General features: G+C 56.2%; 1 protein-coding gene across 1 annotated transcript in view; it reads right to left on the bottom strand.

The window, feature by feature from the left end:
- Window positions 1–1830: 1830 nt before the first annotated feature.
- Window positions 1831–18014, bottom strand: part of JAKMIP3 (Janus kinase and microtubule interacting protein 3) — a 94970-nt gene continuing 78786 nt past the window's right edge. Inside the window, exons 22-23 of the mRNA XM_061162942.1 lie at window positions 15514–16459; window positions 1831–4297 (exon numbers count right to left, since the gene is read on the bottom strand). Coding sequence (XP_061018925.1) covers window positions 16316–16459 — 144 coding nt within the window. The 3' untranslated portion in view covers window positions 1831–4297; window positions 15514–16315. The remainder of the gene's footprint in view (window positions 4298–15513; window positions 16460–18014) is intronic.

The following is an 18014-nucleotide window of genomic DNA, read 5'->3' as shown; positions in this document are numbered from 1 at the left end:
TGGGGAGGTCCAGGCTTAGGCTCGGCTCGTTGGGGGAAACGGATCCTGCGGCCAGCGCTCGCGTCCTCGGGGAGGGGCTGGAGGCTCTTCGAAGAGGACGGGCCCCTGGACGGCACCCGGGGAGCCTCTGGGGTGGAAGCGTCGTGCCTCAGGGGCAGAGCCCGCGTTCCCTGCTCACCGGCCCCGCCGCCCGCAGCCCCCGCACCGCGGCCACTACCTGCTGTGGACCGTGGGCCTGGGCCGCCCTGGGCCTCTCTGGGAGACTCGCCGCGGCCCCCAGGCCGTCTCCACCTGGCTCGCTGGGACTCCCCGGGTAGCCGCTTGGCCCGCTGTAGGGCTCTCCGCCTCTCCGACCCCGGTGGCCGCCTCCCAGCGCGTCCAGCGGCAGTGTCTTGTTCTCAAAGGCGTCCTCCACGCAGCGGAAGACTCCGCCGAGCTTGGGGCGGGCCCGGGGGCTGCCCGTGCCCCGCGCCCCCAGGCAGGCGGGTAGAGCCCCTGCGGGCTCTTGCGGCCGCCTCGCTGCCATTGCAGGAGCGGGCGAGGGGCGGCGGGTCCCGGAGCCTCCAGTGGCGGGGTCTGAGCGCTGCGCGTAGACGGGGCGGACCCGGCCCGGCGCTCCCCCCGCCCGGTCCCCCTTGCCCGCCCCTCACCCGCAAGCCCTGCCCTGCGCCCGCCCGGAGCCGGCGCTGTCCATGCGGCGGGTGCTGAAAGCGCCAGGTCTGGGCTGAGGGCACGCTTTCTGCCCAAGCAAAGCCGCTTCGCAACTGGGTTCTGAACTCCCTCTCAACCTGCAGAAGGACCGGCGGAGAGCAGGCAGGGGAAAAGGAAAAAAAAAAAAAAAAAAACACCCACAGTTTTTCAAAACTCCAGTTACATTTCCAGGCCCTGTGGGCGATCTCAAGTCAGGCAAGGAGGCTCTGACTCTAACGTTTGGCGAGTTGGAAGGGCAGAGCAGGGCGGGTGGTGGTGGGGGGGATGATGTGACCACAGAGGCTGATCCTGACTGCCCGTAAAAGCAGACTCCAGGCATTTCTCTGGTGCTCCAGTGGTTGCGAATCTGCCTTGCAAGGCGGGGACACGGTTCCGTCCCTGGTAGGGGAACTGAGACCCCACATGCTGCAGAGCAACCAGGCCCATGTGAGGCAACTAAGACACAATGCAGCCAGATAGATAAACACTTATTTTTTAAAAAGCAAGTTCAGAGTTTGGGTGGGACACAGTAGGAGGACTCCGAGCCCGCCCAGCATCCCAGGACAGTGCTGTCACTCCGTCAAGCACCCCCCCAGGGACTGGTTTTTAAGGAAAAGACATCCCAGTCCTTGCTTCTGTTAGAGCAGCTGCGGCTGGAATTTCAAAGCCTAAGCTGGGACAGCGGGAGGCGTAAGAGCCCTGCAGAGCCCAATCAACCCTTCCCGCCCCTGGTCCCAGCCCCACCTTGGGTCCCCAGCTTTCCCAAAGAGATCAGGCAGCCTGTACCCACCTGTGTGGGGTCACTGCCACTGAAACATGTTCCTATTCATTCGCGGAAATTCACCATTCTCAGGGACTTGACTCCTCCCTTGGTTCTCATTTGACAAACAGCCGAGGACCAGGCCTCCCCTGCGGCTGACCTCAGGTGACCTCAGAGCCTGTCCTCTGGATGAGCGCCCCCCCCCCCCCATGACTTAGGACAAGGCTGTATGTGAGACGCCCGGGTCCCCCTTCCCAATGCGCAGAAGGCCCAGCTCTCCTTTCTGGTGTGGGAAGACGCACTGTCATTCAGAGAGTGGACACAGAACACAGAAGTGGCTACTGTAGCCGATAAGTCCAGACTTTAATACTTTGTGAGGTGGAGAACTTTGATATTCTAAGATTTAAAACAATCTTTATTAAAAACTGTACAGTAATTTACAAATGAGTAAAAATTCTCTGGTATATATCATAGGAATCACAATACAAAAATATGTGTAAAATCTGTAGTTGATCACCATACAAACCTATTTTAGGCCTCAGAATACTGTTTAGCACTGCACAGAGTATCACGTGTTTAGAGTCTGGTTATTAAGGAATTGCTTCAGGGAACACAAACACTGCCTGGCGCACGGCCATGAGAAAACAAGTCCTCATTCGTGTTTGCATAAATTCACAATAAAGCTTTTAAAAAATATACAGTAAACAAATATATGATTTGATACCTATATGTACAGCTTGATTTTCCTGAGCCTAAACGTAAATCCATTACTGTGTTAAAACATACAGTCCATCTTAAGGTCCATGACGCAGTGATGGTCAGTGTAGATTAATGTCCGACACCTCCAAACCCACTCCCGGCACGCCCTCCCTCCTGACTGCCGGCTGGTGTTCACAGCCGCGTAAGGCACTCGGGGTGTCCTGAAGGCTACAGGCTCCTCGAGGGCTGAGCACTTGAAGGAAAAGCCACGGTCCTTCAGCAACTGGAGCTTGAGACCATGGGAACGAGGGACACACACTGTGTCAACAAGAAGCCGCAGTCTACATGGATTCTGGTTTAGACGAACGGAAGCGTGTGTGTTTTATGGATGCTGTGCACGGGAATTCTGCTTTGGACAAATGAAAGCACGTGTGTGTTTTCCTAGACATCGTGCGCGCTGCGTGTGGTGATAGCTGTTAGGCTGCACACACCTCAGTTACGCAGCAAACACTTCTGTGTTTCACCCTCTTCCTGACACTTCCTCTATTTGAAGAGCTAAACAGAGAGCCCAAATATTCAATTCAATCCAGTCCACTGGTTTTGAATAAAAGGTACATTCTAGTATTTAGAAAATGCATATAATTTAAAAATACTAGAATTCTTCAGACGCTCAGTGGATTGGCAGGAATTAGTGACGAACACCCATATTTGTCTCTTTCTTCTCTCTCTCTTTTTTTTTTTCAAAAGCCCAACCCTGAGATGCTGGATTTTGTAGTCAGATGAACAGAAGGTGCCCGTGATACATGAACAGAAACAACGGTGTCTGAAGAGAAGACTTGGCATCGCAGCTGACTGTGTGCTTTGGGGAACATGCAGTTTTGAAATGCAGTTTGGTACATGGATTACTTAAAACATTCACTGAGCCATTTTCCCTTTCCAACGCACATCCTATTTACATACAGATAATAATGACTTCATAAGTATTGGTACATATTTACATGTTTCTCTTTCCTGTAGAGTTTGCCTCCTTTTAAAAATTACAAAGCTGTGATTGAGAATCTGGGATGTATGGGCATATGAAGTACTCCAGACATATGTACAACATGAAAATCATGATGACCCAAATAAACAACGAGGGGTGTGAGTTTGGGTTTAAAATGCACATTTTGGGATCCCAAATGGCCAGCCTCCATAACTGCTGCTCCTGGGCAGGTACACACCGCGCCGGGCAGGCCCTCAGGAATGGAACTGTGGAGCGGCTCCTGACGCCTGCATCATACACTCCATCAGCATCACTCTGGGGGTTCATCCATAGCTCCACGGTGGCTTTCATTCATGCAAGTCTATTGTTTGCCATTTGCTTGAGTACAACAAATGTGCCAAGCCGGGCAGTCATTAGAACAAGACAAAAGAATGTAGGGAGGGTTAAAGCAGACTTTGGACTTGAGATACAAACCTGACATCAAGCTCACATGGAAAAGCAGTGAACTGGCCCCATTTCTTGTCCAAGTGAATACATAACTGTGGCTTTAAAGACAACAGAAAGGATGCATCCTTCTTGGACAAGTGTTGATTAATCGTCCATTGCCCAGCGGAAAATCTGCACCCACTAGAGAAAAGCATGTCTGTCTGATCCTGTAATCTTTCTCTCGATTCATCCTAGGGAATCAAGCCTGGTCTGGCTGCCTCTGTCATCCGTACCCGAGTGGAACGTTTCTTCCGACACAAATATAAAGTGAACCTAACACTTGCAGACAACACAGGCGGACCTCCCTCCAGCTCCTGGGCAATGTAGCTTGTGTTTCTTTTATACAATGTTGTCTGTTACCTTCTCACCTGGCTGCCCATCTCATTACCCAGTACATCAATCTCTAAGTGCCTCAAAAGAGCTCAACCCTGTGTGTCTTCTGACAGAGCACGTGTGTGTGCACACACAGACTCATGCACACACACACACACACACACACACACTGCATTACTGACAGCACAACCTTAGACTCAAGGGTGCGAGGTTAACAGAAGGACCACCTCCAAGCCGCAAGTCGGGCTGTGTCCCAGTGCAGGGAGGCTCTCCCAGGCTGTGGACCACGATGCTCAAGGAGTGGAACTCACGCCTTAAACTGGCTTCATCGCCGTGCTGCTTCTCCTCTGAAAGAGTGAAGACAGATGCTTTCTGTTAGTGTGAGATACCTGGGCCACTGGCAGGGACTCCGGGCGGGGAAGAGGTCTGGGGAAATGAAGGATGCTGGCTCCACAGGTGGACAGCCTGGCCCAAACTCAGTGCCATGCTGAGCGTCTGCCTGGAGATGCTCAGGGCTCTTCCCAGGAGCTGCAAGCCACAGACGTCAAGTGCTTCATGAGGTCACATGCAGACGTGGCCTCAGAGCTCCCTCCCACACGTGGGAGAATGTCATTTAAGCCGAGTTTTTGTTTTTTCTCAGTACTTAGAAAGTGGGCCCCTGGTATGTGCCAATTCTTTCTTTTCACGTTTTACATCTTTAATATTTGGAAGAAGTTAAGAAGGTGCTTCCCAGGATCCACATCTAACAAGAAGGGGCGGGCCCTGGAGCAGCAGACTGGGTGGGGTGAGAGAGGAGGGAGGAGGGGAAGGGAGGAGGAGGGAGGAGGGAGAGGGGAGAGGAGGGATGATGAGAGGGAAGGGGAGGGAGGAGGAGGGAGCAGAGGTGGAGGGAGAGGGGAGGGAGGAGGGAAAGGGAGAGGAGCGGGGAGAGGGGAGGGAGGGAGAGAGGAGGGAGAGAATAATGAGAGAGAAGGGGAGGGAGGAGGGGAAGCAGAGGGAGGAGGGAGAGGGGAGGGAGGAGGGGGGAGGAGAGGGGAGGGGATGGGGGTGGATGGGGGGGCATCCAGAGGTGGAACCTGAGGTCACAGACATTAGAAACTGCACAGAGTAATTTTGGTTTTTAATTGTTAAACTAACTTCTCAGTAAGGGGATATTCCACCAAGAAGAATGAACACTAAACGCAGTGGAATTGCAGTGAGCTCATCTCACTGAGGGTCACACCTCTCCATTGACATCTCTGCTGAGTTCAAGTGACACTGCTTCTTAGGTCCTGCATCTGATCCGTTCCTAAATAGGTTCCATCAGTCCGGCCACTTCGAGCTGTTAGAAAGGACCTTCTCACTTTGCAGATGGAAAGACCGAAGCCCTGCGATGCCAAGGGGTCTCCTGACACTGCACCTCCGGGCTGACCAGAGCCAGGGCCCTGGCCACCTGCTCGCGGGCCTCCACCACATCACTGCCTCCCTGAGTTAAGATGATGACTGTCTGGGGTGTGAGCCACACACAAATAAATACAGAACAAGAATCTTGTGGAAAATAATGTGTGGCATTCAAAAGTCACCCTCCCAGCTTGAAGGGACAAGGTGATGGCATCCCGTTCCCTGAGGTCATGGGCCCCTTCTCCTGAGCCTGCCTGCCCTCCACTCTCACACCCACAGCACTGCGTCCAGGACGGGCTCCCTCAGCTCCCACCCAGGACTGTGGCACTGCACATGCACACACACACACACGCACGCATGCGCAACACACACATGTGCACACATACAGAGGTGTGGTTATGCTTCCAGACCTCCACTCCCTCCTGACACACACATGTGCACACACATATGCATACATGTGCGCGCGCACACACTCGGAGGTGTGGTTCTGCTTCCAGGCTTCCAGACCTCCCCTCCCTCCTGATGCACACACATTTACACATGTACACACACACAGAGAGGCGTGACTTCTAGACCTCCACTCTCTCCTGGCCCCCAGTCCCACGTCCTCTTGGGGACACGGTGTCCTCCACCCCTCCTTTCTCTGGCCACTGGCCCAACTTCCCGACCGTCCCCGTCAGCCCAAGAACTCACCCACACTGAAGCTGCGCCAGGCCCAGGGCAGGCGAGTACGGGTCCTCGCCGGGGCCTGCCCTGGGTCTCCTGACCTGCGGGCTCCTCAGTCAGGAGCACCTCTGTGGGCAGGAGCTGAGTCACTGGCAGCACAGGGGCCTGCCTGCCAGGTTGGCCCTGGACTGGCCTCTGGGAACCTGGCTTTTGAAACTCTCCTGGGGTGAAGAGGTCCTGCTCGTAAGCTAGCTGAAACTGTTTGTACAAACGGTGTGATTTATGGCAAGCATCTGCCTACTTCTGAGGTTGGCATTGTACGGGCAGGGGGTGCCCACATGAGTAGCCCCAATAAAAGCACTGAGCTCTGAGCCTTAGATGAAACCCCCTCCAGCTCCCCAGCAGAGACACCACACACACGGCCGCGTTTCCACGGCCAGGGAGCGCACTCCCTGTGGCCTACAAAGGAGAGAGAATGTGTAGGAGCCTCCTTCTGGGTCTCCCGGCCCTGCAGAGCCAGCCACGTCCCTGCAGGACATCATGCACAAGGTCTGAGCTGGGCCTCCATTCTGGGCTGCGTCCTAAGACTCCTGGTGGGTCCCTGGGCCTGCGGGGGGTTCTTGGGGATCCAGGAGCCCTCCCTTCCACTGTTTTCCAGAAGCCCAGAGGCTGTGAGGCTGCAGATCAGAGAGGCATGGTCTTTGCCTCCGTGAGCACACCTGTCCACTTGCTGGTCAGTCAGTTATTTGACTGTGTTAGGGGCCAGGGTGGTCTGAGTGTGTCTTGAGGTCCACACCAAAGGTTTGTCCACACAGTGAGTGAGCCAGGTACATCCCTGCGTGCAGCGCTTCACAGAGAGGGGATAGGGCAGCGCCTGCACACGGAGGGGGGTGAACGTCGTGGGGGAGGAGCGACATGGGATGCATCGCTCCCAGCCCAGCGGGGCAGTGATGTCTCGATCAGGGTGGGCACCCAGAACCGCAGCCTCACCCTTCCTTCTGGAGGGAGGGGTTGTGATGTCATTTTTATACTGGGCTGCACTGGAGGGTGAGTGGTATGGATTCAAGTGGTCATTCAGGAAGAGTGATAACCAGCGTCACTAAGTGGGTTATGTCACAGTCACCAAGATGGACGAAGGAAGGACAAGGGGGTAGGAGGGTACGGGCCGACACAACCCAGCTGGCAGCAGCGCTGTCTCTATGTTGGCACCCAGCCCCATGGGCACAGAGACATCAGAACTCTGCTCATAGCTGCAGACACAGAACGCTCATCAGTAACACCCATCGGCACACGCAAGTGCACTCAGACACACGGGCTGGAGACGGCACGCCGGTTTCTGTCAAAAGCGAGCCCGAGGCACCACCCCGACGTCTGTGTTTGTGCTGGGGATTCCCGCTGCTTCCTCAACTATCAGGAAACAAGAAGTTGTTGGCAGGGTGGCCAACCCTCCTGGGGTTGGAATCAACTGCAGGTGGGGGGCCTCATGTTGTCCAGAAATGCGTGCAGGGCAAGTGAACCCAGGTCCGAACACGGGGTGGGCCGGGCAGAGGCCCAGGGCCCAACTCGACAGGCATGTGGCAGGGGCAATGCCCTGCAGCCCAGATCTTTGCTCTCTGCCCCCAAACATCACCCCCACTCCAGGTCCCAGGGGCTCAGAAGTAAGCCACACAAATAGGCATACGATCAGCTCATGGAACAGTGGGGGATGGGTTACAACCAGAAACTCTCCGCGCGAGCACTACTGTTCTGGGAAACCATAGCCTAGCATTTCCAAACACAACAGAAACCAACAGCAACAAAAAACGTGTTTGGGGCCAAGGGCTTCCTTCCTTGAAGCTTGGACTTGGGGGAAACATGAAGAAACAGCTGGTCTCGCCCAGACCCAGCTGAGCTCCCTCCCTGCCACCTGGTCAGCTCTCTGCAGGGCCTTTCCATCAGAGGGGGACAGGGCTTCTATCAGCACCCTCAGGACCATCGACAAGGCCCTTCTCCCCGTGTCCCACAGGCAAGAGCCCGCTGCAGGCGGGGCAGTCCACTCCAGCCCAGGACTGTCCATGCTCACACCATGCCTGGCTCATCAACTTGACTGGGCCAATGCCCAGACATTTGACAAACATCCTATGTGTTTGGCGTGGGTGTAGGGGGGTGTTTCTGGATGAGATTAGCACTTGAATCCACTGGCCCAGCCAGTCCCAAAGGCAAACGTCCCAGGACCTGTGGAGGGCACGCTGCGGGCCTGGAATGACCGCACGGCTGAGACAGGCTTCCTGTCTCTAATCCCCAGACCACCGGGCAGAAGACCTGGCAACAGCTGCCCCATGCTCGTGCCCAGCACACACACATACCTGCACACACAACCACACACACAGACCCACACACACAGCCACACACAGACCTGTACACACAACCACACACAGACCCGCAGACACAACCACACACAGACCCGCACACACAACCACACACAGCCACACACAGCCCCGCACACACAACCACACACAGACCCACACACACAGCCACACACAGCCCCGCACACACAACCACACACAGACCCGCACACACAACCACACACAGACCCACACACACAACCACACACACAGCCACACACAGACCCGCACACACAACCACACACAGATCCGCACACACAACCACACACAGACCCACACACACAACCACACACAGACCTGCACACACACAGCCACACACAGACCTGTACACACAACCACACACAGACCCGCACACACAACCACACACACAGACCCACACACACACCCACACACACAACCACACACAGACCCACACACACAGCCACACACACAGACCTGCACACACACAGCCATACACAGACCTGTAAACACAACCTCACACAAAGACCCACACGCACACAACCACATGCACAGACTCACACACACACAACCACCCGCACACACACAACCCTTGGTTTCTGTTTTGTTTTCTGTCTGGGTGACCAGGAGCTGCTCCCGCAGGCTGAGAAGGGGCGTCCAGCTCTCCTCTGGTGCCGACTACTCCAACAACGGCCTCTCTTAATGATGGCCTCGTGCTCACACTCTGAAGGGGCCCACACTGCTTCAACCGCGAGGGTGACGTGACAAGCGTAGACAGCTGGCCGCGGGCCATGAGCTGCCGTTGGACAGAACAGATCAGGCAGCAGAGTGCGGAACGGGGGAGGGGACCATCGGCTCCCAGGCAGTGACCCCACTTCTCCCTAAGCCCGCGTGCAAAGGTCCCAGCAGCATGAGAGAACAGCTTTGGCCGTCAGGTAAACACAGTTCTAAACAGAGAGGAAAAAAACTGCTCCAGAGCCAACAGGAACTGGAGGAGCTTGTCAGGATCCCCTGATATCAAGGCTTTATATTTTGGATGACCACCAATGACCACAGGTGGACACCCAGAAGAAACTCCTGCACCAGCACATCAACAAACTTCACGCGAATGTTCACAATGGTGAAACCCAGATGCCCGTCACTGGGGTGGTGGAGTCCCACGAGGGCGTCCTGGAGCGGGACACGAAGACACGCGGGCCACTGGACAGGTGAGTCTGAGCACCATGCAGTGAAGTGCGCTGCATGTCCACAAGCATGACGCCTCTCACAAAGACTTCAAAAGCAATAACAGTCACGCCTTTCAGAAACGTACGTGTCTGCCACGAAGCTCTGCACCGGGTGCAGCCCCCGGGGTCAGAAGGTGGTTACCTCTGAAGGGAGAGGCAGGCACGGGACCGGGTCAGAGGTTAGACGTCAGTGAAGCCAGAGATGTTACAAGAAACACCCAGCAGGCCCACTCCGAGCCCAGTGGCAGCAGAAAGCCAGGGTCAGGACGCATGCAAGTGTGTGCAGCAAAGAGCAGAGAGGAAGAACACTCCGTGGGAGGGCCGCGGTGTGTGTGTGCGCGTGCGCGCGCATGAAGGCCTGAGTCAGCGTGCAGGACGGCGGTGCCCTCTGGGCACCTTGGCTGCCATGCTCCGTGCAGGGCTTGTCAGCTGCCATCAGACCACAGCCCTGAGCCTGCTCCCTTCTCCACCCCTACCCCCGCCCTGGGCTGGAGCCCAGGCTGACGAAGCCACCCAGACAGGGCCCCTCTGTGCCGGGTCTGGGGGCTCCATCACCCACGGGCTGTCCCTGAGTTCAGCCCCCCGCCCCCAGCACGAACGGCCAGGGAGCTGCTGTTCACGCTTGGGTGAACCCTCTGGGAGGCACATAAACAGCTCAGCTTGTACTTCTTCCCTTAAATATAAAACAACAGACACAAATTAAAAAGACAATTTCATCAGGTCATGATGGAGACTATTACAGACATGGCTTGAATGAAGGCTTTCTCTCACGTGTGGGCACAATGCCTGTTAACTGTGGATGTTTCCTGAGCAAGACCGACTCCTCCCTGAATTTCAACAATGACAACAGCCATCACTTCTGGTCACTGCGTCTCAGCACAGCGTGAGCAGGCTCACAGGAGCGGGGCTCATCGGTATTCAGTGCCTGCTCCGGGACAGCTGTAAATCTGCCCTGCTGACAGTTTAGCCTCACATCTCGGGTTTCCAGACCCTGAGCTGGGCAGACAAGGCGCCTGGAGCCCCAGCCCCACCCCCAGGACCCAGAGGGGACCAGGCATGTGAGCGCAGAGGAGCCAGCAGATAGCAGCTGTGACCCCCTGCCTCCCCGAGTTCGATGACTCAGAGGCGGGGAGGACACTCCATCCAGGATGGGGCTGACTGCAGAGTGGGCTTGGTCCAGCCAAGCAGAAGGCATTTTACTCAAAAACAGGAAGAGTTCCTTACAGTGGGGGTGGGAGGAGACGAGAGATGGACAACCACTTGCAAAAAATGTGCTTCGACCAAAACCATGCACCAAATGCAAACAGAAACTCAAAATGGGTCATGAATACGAATGTAAGACACAAAGCCACAAATTCCAGCAGGAAACACTGGAGAAAATACTGGTGACTTTGAATCAGGCAAGGTTTTTCGCGGCCCAATACCACACAACCTATTTATTTTTAAGTTGACAAATCAGATTTTTACCTAAGAAATTCACTTCAAAAGATACTCTCAAAAGAAAAAGACAAAAAAGAAAATACTTTTGCATTATGTATCTGACCAAGGGGCTATGTCTGAAATGTAAAAAGGAGTCTTAAAACTCAATAATAAGAAAGCAAAGATTGAATTTTTAAAAATGGGCAAATGATTTCAATGGTCAGTTCACTGAAGAAGATACACGGAAGGAAAATCAACACACAACAAATGCCCAACATCATTGGTCATCGGTGGTGGTTTAGTCACTAAGTTGTGTCTGACTCTTTGCGACCCCACGGACTGTAGCCCACCAGGCCCCTCTGTCCATGGGATTCTCCAGGCAAGAATACTGGAGCCAGTTGCCAGTTCCTTCTCTAAGGGATCTTCCTGACCCAGGATCACTGCACACAGATTCTTTACCAACTGAGCTACCAGAGAAACCATTAGTCATCAGATAAACAAAAATTAAATTAAAAATAATGACCACTTTGCCCTCATTAGAATGAATCCCCTGCCCCCCTAAAGACTGACCAGGTGCTGGAGAAAATGTGGAGCGGCAGGGACTCATACAGGGCAGCCACCGGTGAGACCCACATCTCCAGGGAACGGAGGTGCAGGTAGCGAAAGGGGGAGGGCAGGGCTGGGTCTTGAGTGGGTGGCCTGGAATTGGAAGTATCACTGTGAATTTGTGGTTTTATAATAGACACAGAGATGGCAGATGGAGGCACCGATGATAGACAATAAATGACAGATAGGTGATAGATGACAGAAGACAGGTGACGGATAATGGATGCCAGATGGAGGACAGGGGCAGAAAGATGATAGATAAATGATAGATTATAGACAGGTGATAGATAGATGCATGGATGATAGTCAACAGATGATAAGTGACAGATAAATAGGTGACAAATGATAGCTAAGTGATAGATAATAGATGGTACATAGATAGATGACAAGCAGAAACAAACAGAGGCGTGGCCACTCCTGCGTCCGTGCACAGAGGTGTTTCCAAGCTCTGCCCGAGAGGGCCAGGAAACAGCCAGCTGTTTCACCCCAGGAGCTGCGAGCACTCTCAGCCCCGAGAGGCTGGTTCCCCAACACCACTCCCAACAGAAGGAACCAGGCTCCTCGGAGAAGCGGTTGTTTCAGGCTTGGGGCAGGGGAAACACAAGATAAGCTTGCGCATCCTGCAGGGATGGAAAGTAAGAAGGGGCTCAAGGCAAAGAGGGGCTCACGGGTCAGAGACATCAACGTGATGGAAGCTCAGTCACTTACCCTGCCACGATCGGAGCAAGAAGAGAATTAAAGACAGTGTTGGATTATAACCCACAGGACAAACTAAATACCCACGAGCGCATACTGCTGCATGGTATTGGATAAAGGAAGAAACGAGAGAAGGGGACAGGTCTTCTCCAGAGAAACATTCTAATGAAATAGAAGGAACATGGGAATAGAAAGCCACGCGAACCACCACGGCAGGACAGACCGACTGATGTCGGCTTAGTTACGGGTAAACGTTTAAGCAGGATCATCGTATTTGTTGGTCTCAAAGTGTCTCTCTCCAACACTACTTATAGTTACCCATGACACCTTTTCAGTGGAGAACCTGGTAGAACCTTGATCAAGGTTCCACTTGGAGGGACACAGTGTATGGACGCTGCGCACCCTGACGGACACATTCAGAGGGCGCGTCATCCGGGGGCAGTGTCGCCAAGAATACCTAACCTCAGTCCCATCAGAGGAGCACATCAGACAAGTCAAACTGGAGAGCAATCCACAGAATAACCAACCGGCTCCTAGCAAAGTGCCAGAGTCAAGGGCGATGAGGAAAACTGGGACAGACCCGAGACAACACGACATGGTGGGGGCTCCTGGAGCAAAAAACGCTTGTCTGGACAGAGAGGGTGGACCAGCTGAGCTTGGACAGTGCTCTGTGACGACGTGAGATGGGGACGTCTGGGGAAGCTGGGTGAAGGGCTACAGGAACTTTATACTACCTGTGCAACTTTTAAGTCTGAAACTATTTTAAAGTAGAAGACTTTTAAAAAAGCTGATGGGAGAAGGGGGACACTTGCTTAGGAATCCAGTAACTTGTGTTGCACGAACTGCACCAAATGTGCATGGAAGCAGCCCCTCCCAGCGACGTGTCCAGTGCAGAAAGCCCCAGCCGCCATCCCCCCAACCCCGTCTGCTCAGCCCCGTCTGTGTCAGCGGTCGGGGCCGGTAAGGGCGATAACCACACAGAACATCCTGGATTTAGGCGTCAGCACTCTGACTGGTGAGCCAGAACGTGATGGGGGCGTCGGCAGCCACGGATCCACAGCCCCAGCTCTGCGCCCACAAAGCAGTCCCCTCCGCCCCCCCCGACTGAGAAAATTCAAAGCAGCATCGTCGCAGTGTGGCCGCCCCTGGCGCCCCTGTGAAGGCAAGCGTGGGCCGTGGGACCCCTCTCACTGAACGTCCACTACTTCTGCCCAGGGTGAGGATGGCTTGGTGCCAACTGCTTCAGACAGTATCCTCCTACTTTGGCTGGTGACCCAGACCTCCCCCTGGTCTCCTGACGGTGGTGCTGTGTGGAGGGAAAATGTGCTCGCCAATGGGTCATTGAGAGTGAGATCCTGGCCCCCACTGCGTGCCACCACCCAACAGCCCTGCGTGAGACGTGCAGCCCAATTCCGTCCCCACATGGTGATGCCCACCGCCCCCTACCAAGGCCACCCCAACACGAGCATCCTGGGAGCAGGAGCTGGTCCAAGTCCCGTCCGGGTCTCTCTCCAGACGTCCAAGGGAGCCTTCATCAACACCCAGGTCCTGGAGACTGCCTGGCCCCAGGGAGGTCATGCCTGACCAGCGCCCCCACACCCGACCCTCACCTCAGGCACCCAGTCATCCATATCCGGCCTTGCTCTCCTCCACAGGTGAGACCTGCTCATGGTTCTGGGGCACCGACTGGCCTACCAAGCCCTGGCGGGACCCCATGCCCTGCACACGGCAAGACAGACTGCAGAGCTGGGCTGGCTCTCTAGGGGGAGGCTGTGGGGAAGATCCCAAAGGGGCAGAGGTGACCCCGCTGCTCGCAGGGCCCTTCCAGGGACTCTGCACCATCCCTTTTGACACAGCATTGCCGTGGCCATGTACGGGGTTCATTGTCCTTTACAGGCTACAGGTGACCTCTGAAGCCAGGCTGTGACAGGGGGTTGTCCTCGTCAAGCACTTGCCTTCACACAACACTGTGCAGCCCGCATACCTCAAGTGACTCTGGGTTCCAGGGACCACGAGATCCAGGAATCCTGAGCTCCAGGGACCCCAAGGTACAGGGACCCTGAGCTCCAAGAATCCTGAGCTCCAAGAATCCCATAATCCAGGGACCCCAAGCTCTAGGAATCCCAAGTTCCAGGGACCCCAAGCTACAGGAATCCTGAGCTCCAGGGGCCCCGAGCTCCAGGGATCCCAAGATCAGGGACCCCGAGCTCCAGGGACTGGGCCTTGAAGGGGTGCTCAGGTTGGAGGGCCCATTGTGGACCAGGGTGGGGGACCAGCCTCCACTCCAGAACCAGCCTCCTGAGTGGCCTTTCCAGAGGGAGGCTGTGCCCATGTGTCCCTGGCCGGGCCCAGGCCCCGCATCAGGCTGACTGCACGTGGCTTTGAGAGATGGGCTTCCTTAGAGGAACTGTGTGAAAGAGCCGAGTGTCTTCAGGCCCCTTCTAGGGAGCGGGCGGTGGTCTCACTTGGGCCTCTGCTCTGCCTAACTCCCTTCTCTACATGGTGGTGTGTCTTGGGGGGCCCTGCAGCCCCACTGTCTGAGGTTCAGCTGGCTCTGTGATGGGACAGGGTGGTGGAGACGGAGCCCCTTATCACTCCTACAGACCCAGAAAACAGAACTGCCCCCCCCCGAGCCACTCACATCACCCAGAAACATGTGGAGAGGAAAGCTCCCCAGGAGTGCCTGCCCATCCAGATTCTGACCCCGCCCTGGGGTTGGGGGGAGGTGATGCCCTGGGGGCCCAGGGAGGCCTGCTGAGCTGGGAGTCAGGGCCGGAGAGAGGGGCTGCTCCACAAGAAAAGGTTTCGGAGTTTCTGGGCCCAGCCAGATGGGGTGGGCAGGCAGGTCGAAAGGCCTGGGGTGCGGGGTGGGGCTGGGTTGGCAGGAGGGGCCGGGTGCCCTCTTCTGCCGGGAGCTGAGCTGAGGCTGCCCTTGTGGCTCAGGGACGTGCCCTGTGACCCCGCGCGGGCCCCTCGGCTGGCCATGTTGGGGGGTGTCCTGGGTCTGGGCAGAGGACACCCCCAATACAGTCAGCACCTCTGGGACCGCCCCGCGCCCACCTGGCCCTCACCCGCCCACATAGACACCAGGGCTCCCGCTGCAGGGCCAGTGTCCCAGCAAACTGAACCCACACCTCAGAGGGGCCGACCTGCCCCCCCCCAGGAGGCGGGATCCCGCAGACCCGAAGGAGGTGAGTGGGCGCCCCAAGGGTGACGGCTGAGCCTCACCTGCTGCCAGCTGGGCATCAGCCCCCTTCTCAACCGCAGACCTACGGGCGCTGTGGTCCTCGCCAGACTCTGCCCCTGGAGCGTGAAGGCTGCAGCTCTGGGCCGGGCGGCTTCGGCCACACTGGGCCTGCCTCTGCGGTGCCCGGGTCTGCGCCGCTCGAGACGGCCTCCGGCCCCTGCGTCTCCAGTGAGGCCCGGCCCTGTCCAGCCACCTGCCCTTCTCATCCCAGCTCCCTCCACCGGCTCTCAGTCCTCGCTCTGGCCAGTCCCTCGGGGGGACTCAGGGCGGGAGGCTAGCAGCACTGTGGCATCCACGGTTCTGTTCCCACTAGTGACAGCATTTAACACGGCAGCGTGGCCGCATGCGTCAGTCGGCAAGCGCCCAGGACCCCAGCGGGCGAGTTGCAGCGTCTTCGCAGCTGGCCTGGTGACCCAGGGAACCACCCTGGAGATGCTCCATGAGCCGCCTGGGTGCCCTGGACGAAGGTCCCCGTCGTGGCAACAGCCTCGCCGCGGCATGCTGCCGGCCACCTGCATTGTTTCTGGGAGTCCGCCCTCTGCTCCGACTCACGCTGCAGTCACTGAGGGATCCAGGGGAGGCGGGGACTGGGGCTCCTGCCCTGAAGCAGCCCTTGGCACCTGCCCGCAGGGGCCCCGCAAGGTCCCGTAACTGGGGCTGGGGGGCTGTGTCCCAAGCAAGGACCTGGGGTCCGCAGCCAAGACCAGGTCTCTTCAGAGAAGCCCAGTCGGAGAACGAGTTCTAATTCTGGCTCATCAAAGTGGACAGTCCCCTCGGAGGTGCTCAGAGACCCCCTCTCTCCCTCCTCCTCGACGGCAGGGGATCTGCAGAGGCCAGCTTCCCCCGAGTCTTCAGGGATGAGACGCGCCGCCTCGCTCTCCTGCCCGGGCACCCGCCGCTCTCCGGTAAAGTTGGAGGAAAGGGGGGCTGGAGGGAAAGAGATGCAGGACATAGGTCAGGGGGGTGGCAGGGTGAGAGGGAAGGGGCTGGAGGGGCAAGGGCGCCGGGAAGGACGGCTCTGCTCCAGAGGAAAGGCCCTCTGGCGGGGGGCAGCACCCACAGACAGAGACAGGATGACGAGGTCTTGTTTGGGAAGGAGGCAGTGGTCAAGCTTTCCCATGCACCTCGGGCTGAAAGTCGCAGGAACAATGTCACAGCCTAGGATGACTGTGACTTCCTGAGTGAGCCCAGCTTGTCAGGAAGGCGGGGGTCCTGGCCGAATCTCCAGTGTCACCCCAGGTCATACTTGATACACAAAGGACAAACGTCACCAAACCCCCAGCGCTGCCTCCTGCCGAGGTGCCCGGAGCAGAGAACAGGGAGTGTGTGCACACATCTCTCCCCCAGGAGGCCCCTCGGGGACTTTCTCCAGGAAGGCAAGCACCCCTTCCCCTCTGATGATGGCAGACCCTCCCCTCTAGGACCTGTGCGGGCCCTGGGTGTCGCCTCCAGGAAGCCCCTCCTGCTTATGGAAAGAGGAGGCCCTGCTGGTCCCCGGGATGTGGACAAAATACTCACCACGCCAGAGTGCCCAGGCGAGCTATGACCACAGAATGAAAGCTAAGGAGAAAAATAAGAACAAAAATAGAAACTGAAAAGGAAAGGGGAGGGCGGAGACATGGAAGGAAAGAAAGAAAAGAGAGTTTGTAGAGTTTCTGGCAAGAACGAACGTGTGGCCACAGACAGAGCAACGCAGAACAGCTAGCCAGGGGTCAGGTGCGGGTCCGGGCACTCTGTACCCAGCAGGTTAAAGGCTGAGCTGCCAGGGGCCGTGAGGACGCCTGGGTCTGAAGTGACCACGCTGTCTGTCTCTGGAGGCCGTGCTCTGGGGACCCCGCACCGTCCAGAGGACAGTAAGGAGGGAGCCTCTGCCAGTCCCCTTGCCTCTGGGTTGTGGGGAGTGGGGACTGGCCCATCTGGACCTGTCGCCGGGTGATGGTGAGGGTGCTAACTGGCTATAATGATGATAGAAGTCTTACGGATGGAAAGATGTGCCAGTGCCAGGCAGACACCAGCACTCCGGGACAATATTTTGGTTTCAGCCCCATTATAAGTGATAAAGCACAGCCAGCATGCTGAACAGATTTCACACTCAGAAACCCTCCTTTTTGGTTGGGGGAGGGGCCCAGCCAATTTAGACACAAGAGAAAATCTGGCCGCGGTACAGCTGCTTGGAAAAGCAGAGACCCTTCAGCTAGATTAAAAGAGTAAACACCCAATTTAAAAAAATCGAGCATTTATTACAAACAAATGCTCTCACTTTAAGATGCAAAAGGAGGGGAGTACTCTTTTGCCCCCTTCTGATGCCTATGTCAGAAGCTTTCTCTATCTCCTTTATACTTTAATAAAACTTTATTACACAAAAGCTCTGAGCGATCCAGCCTCGTCTCTGGCCCCTGGATTGAATTCAATCTCTGGATTGAATTCGTCTCCTCCGGAGGCCAAGAATCCTGCGTCTTATCTTATGGTTCAGCAACAACCT

The sequence above is a fragment of the Dama dama genome, chromosome 15, assembly GCF_033118175.1.
Source record: "Dama dama isolate Ldn47 chromosome 15, ASM3311817v1, whole genome shotgun sequence".
NCBI lineage: Eukaryota > Metazoa > Chordata > Mammalia > Artiodactyla > Cervidae > Dama > Dama dama.
The sequence above is the reverse complement of the archived record's forward strand: the minus strand, read 5'-3'. Positions and strand labels throughout refer to the sequence as shown.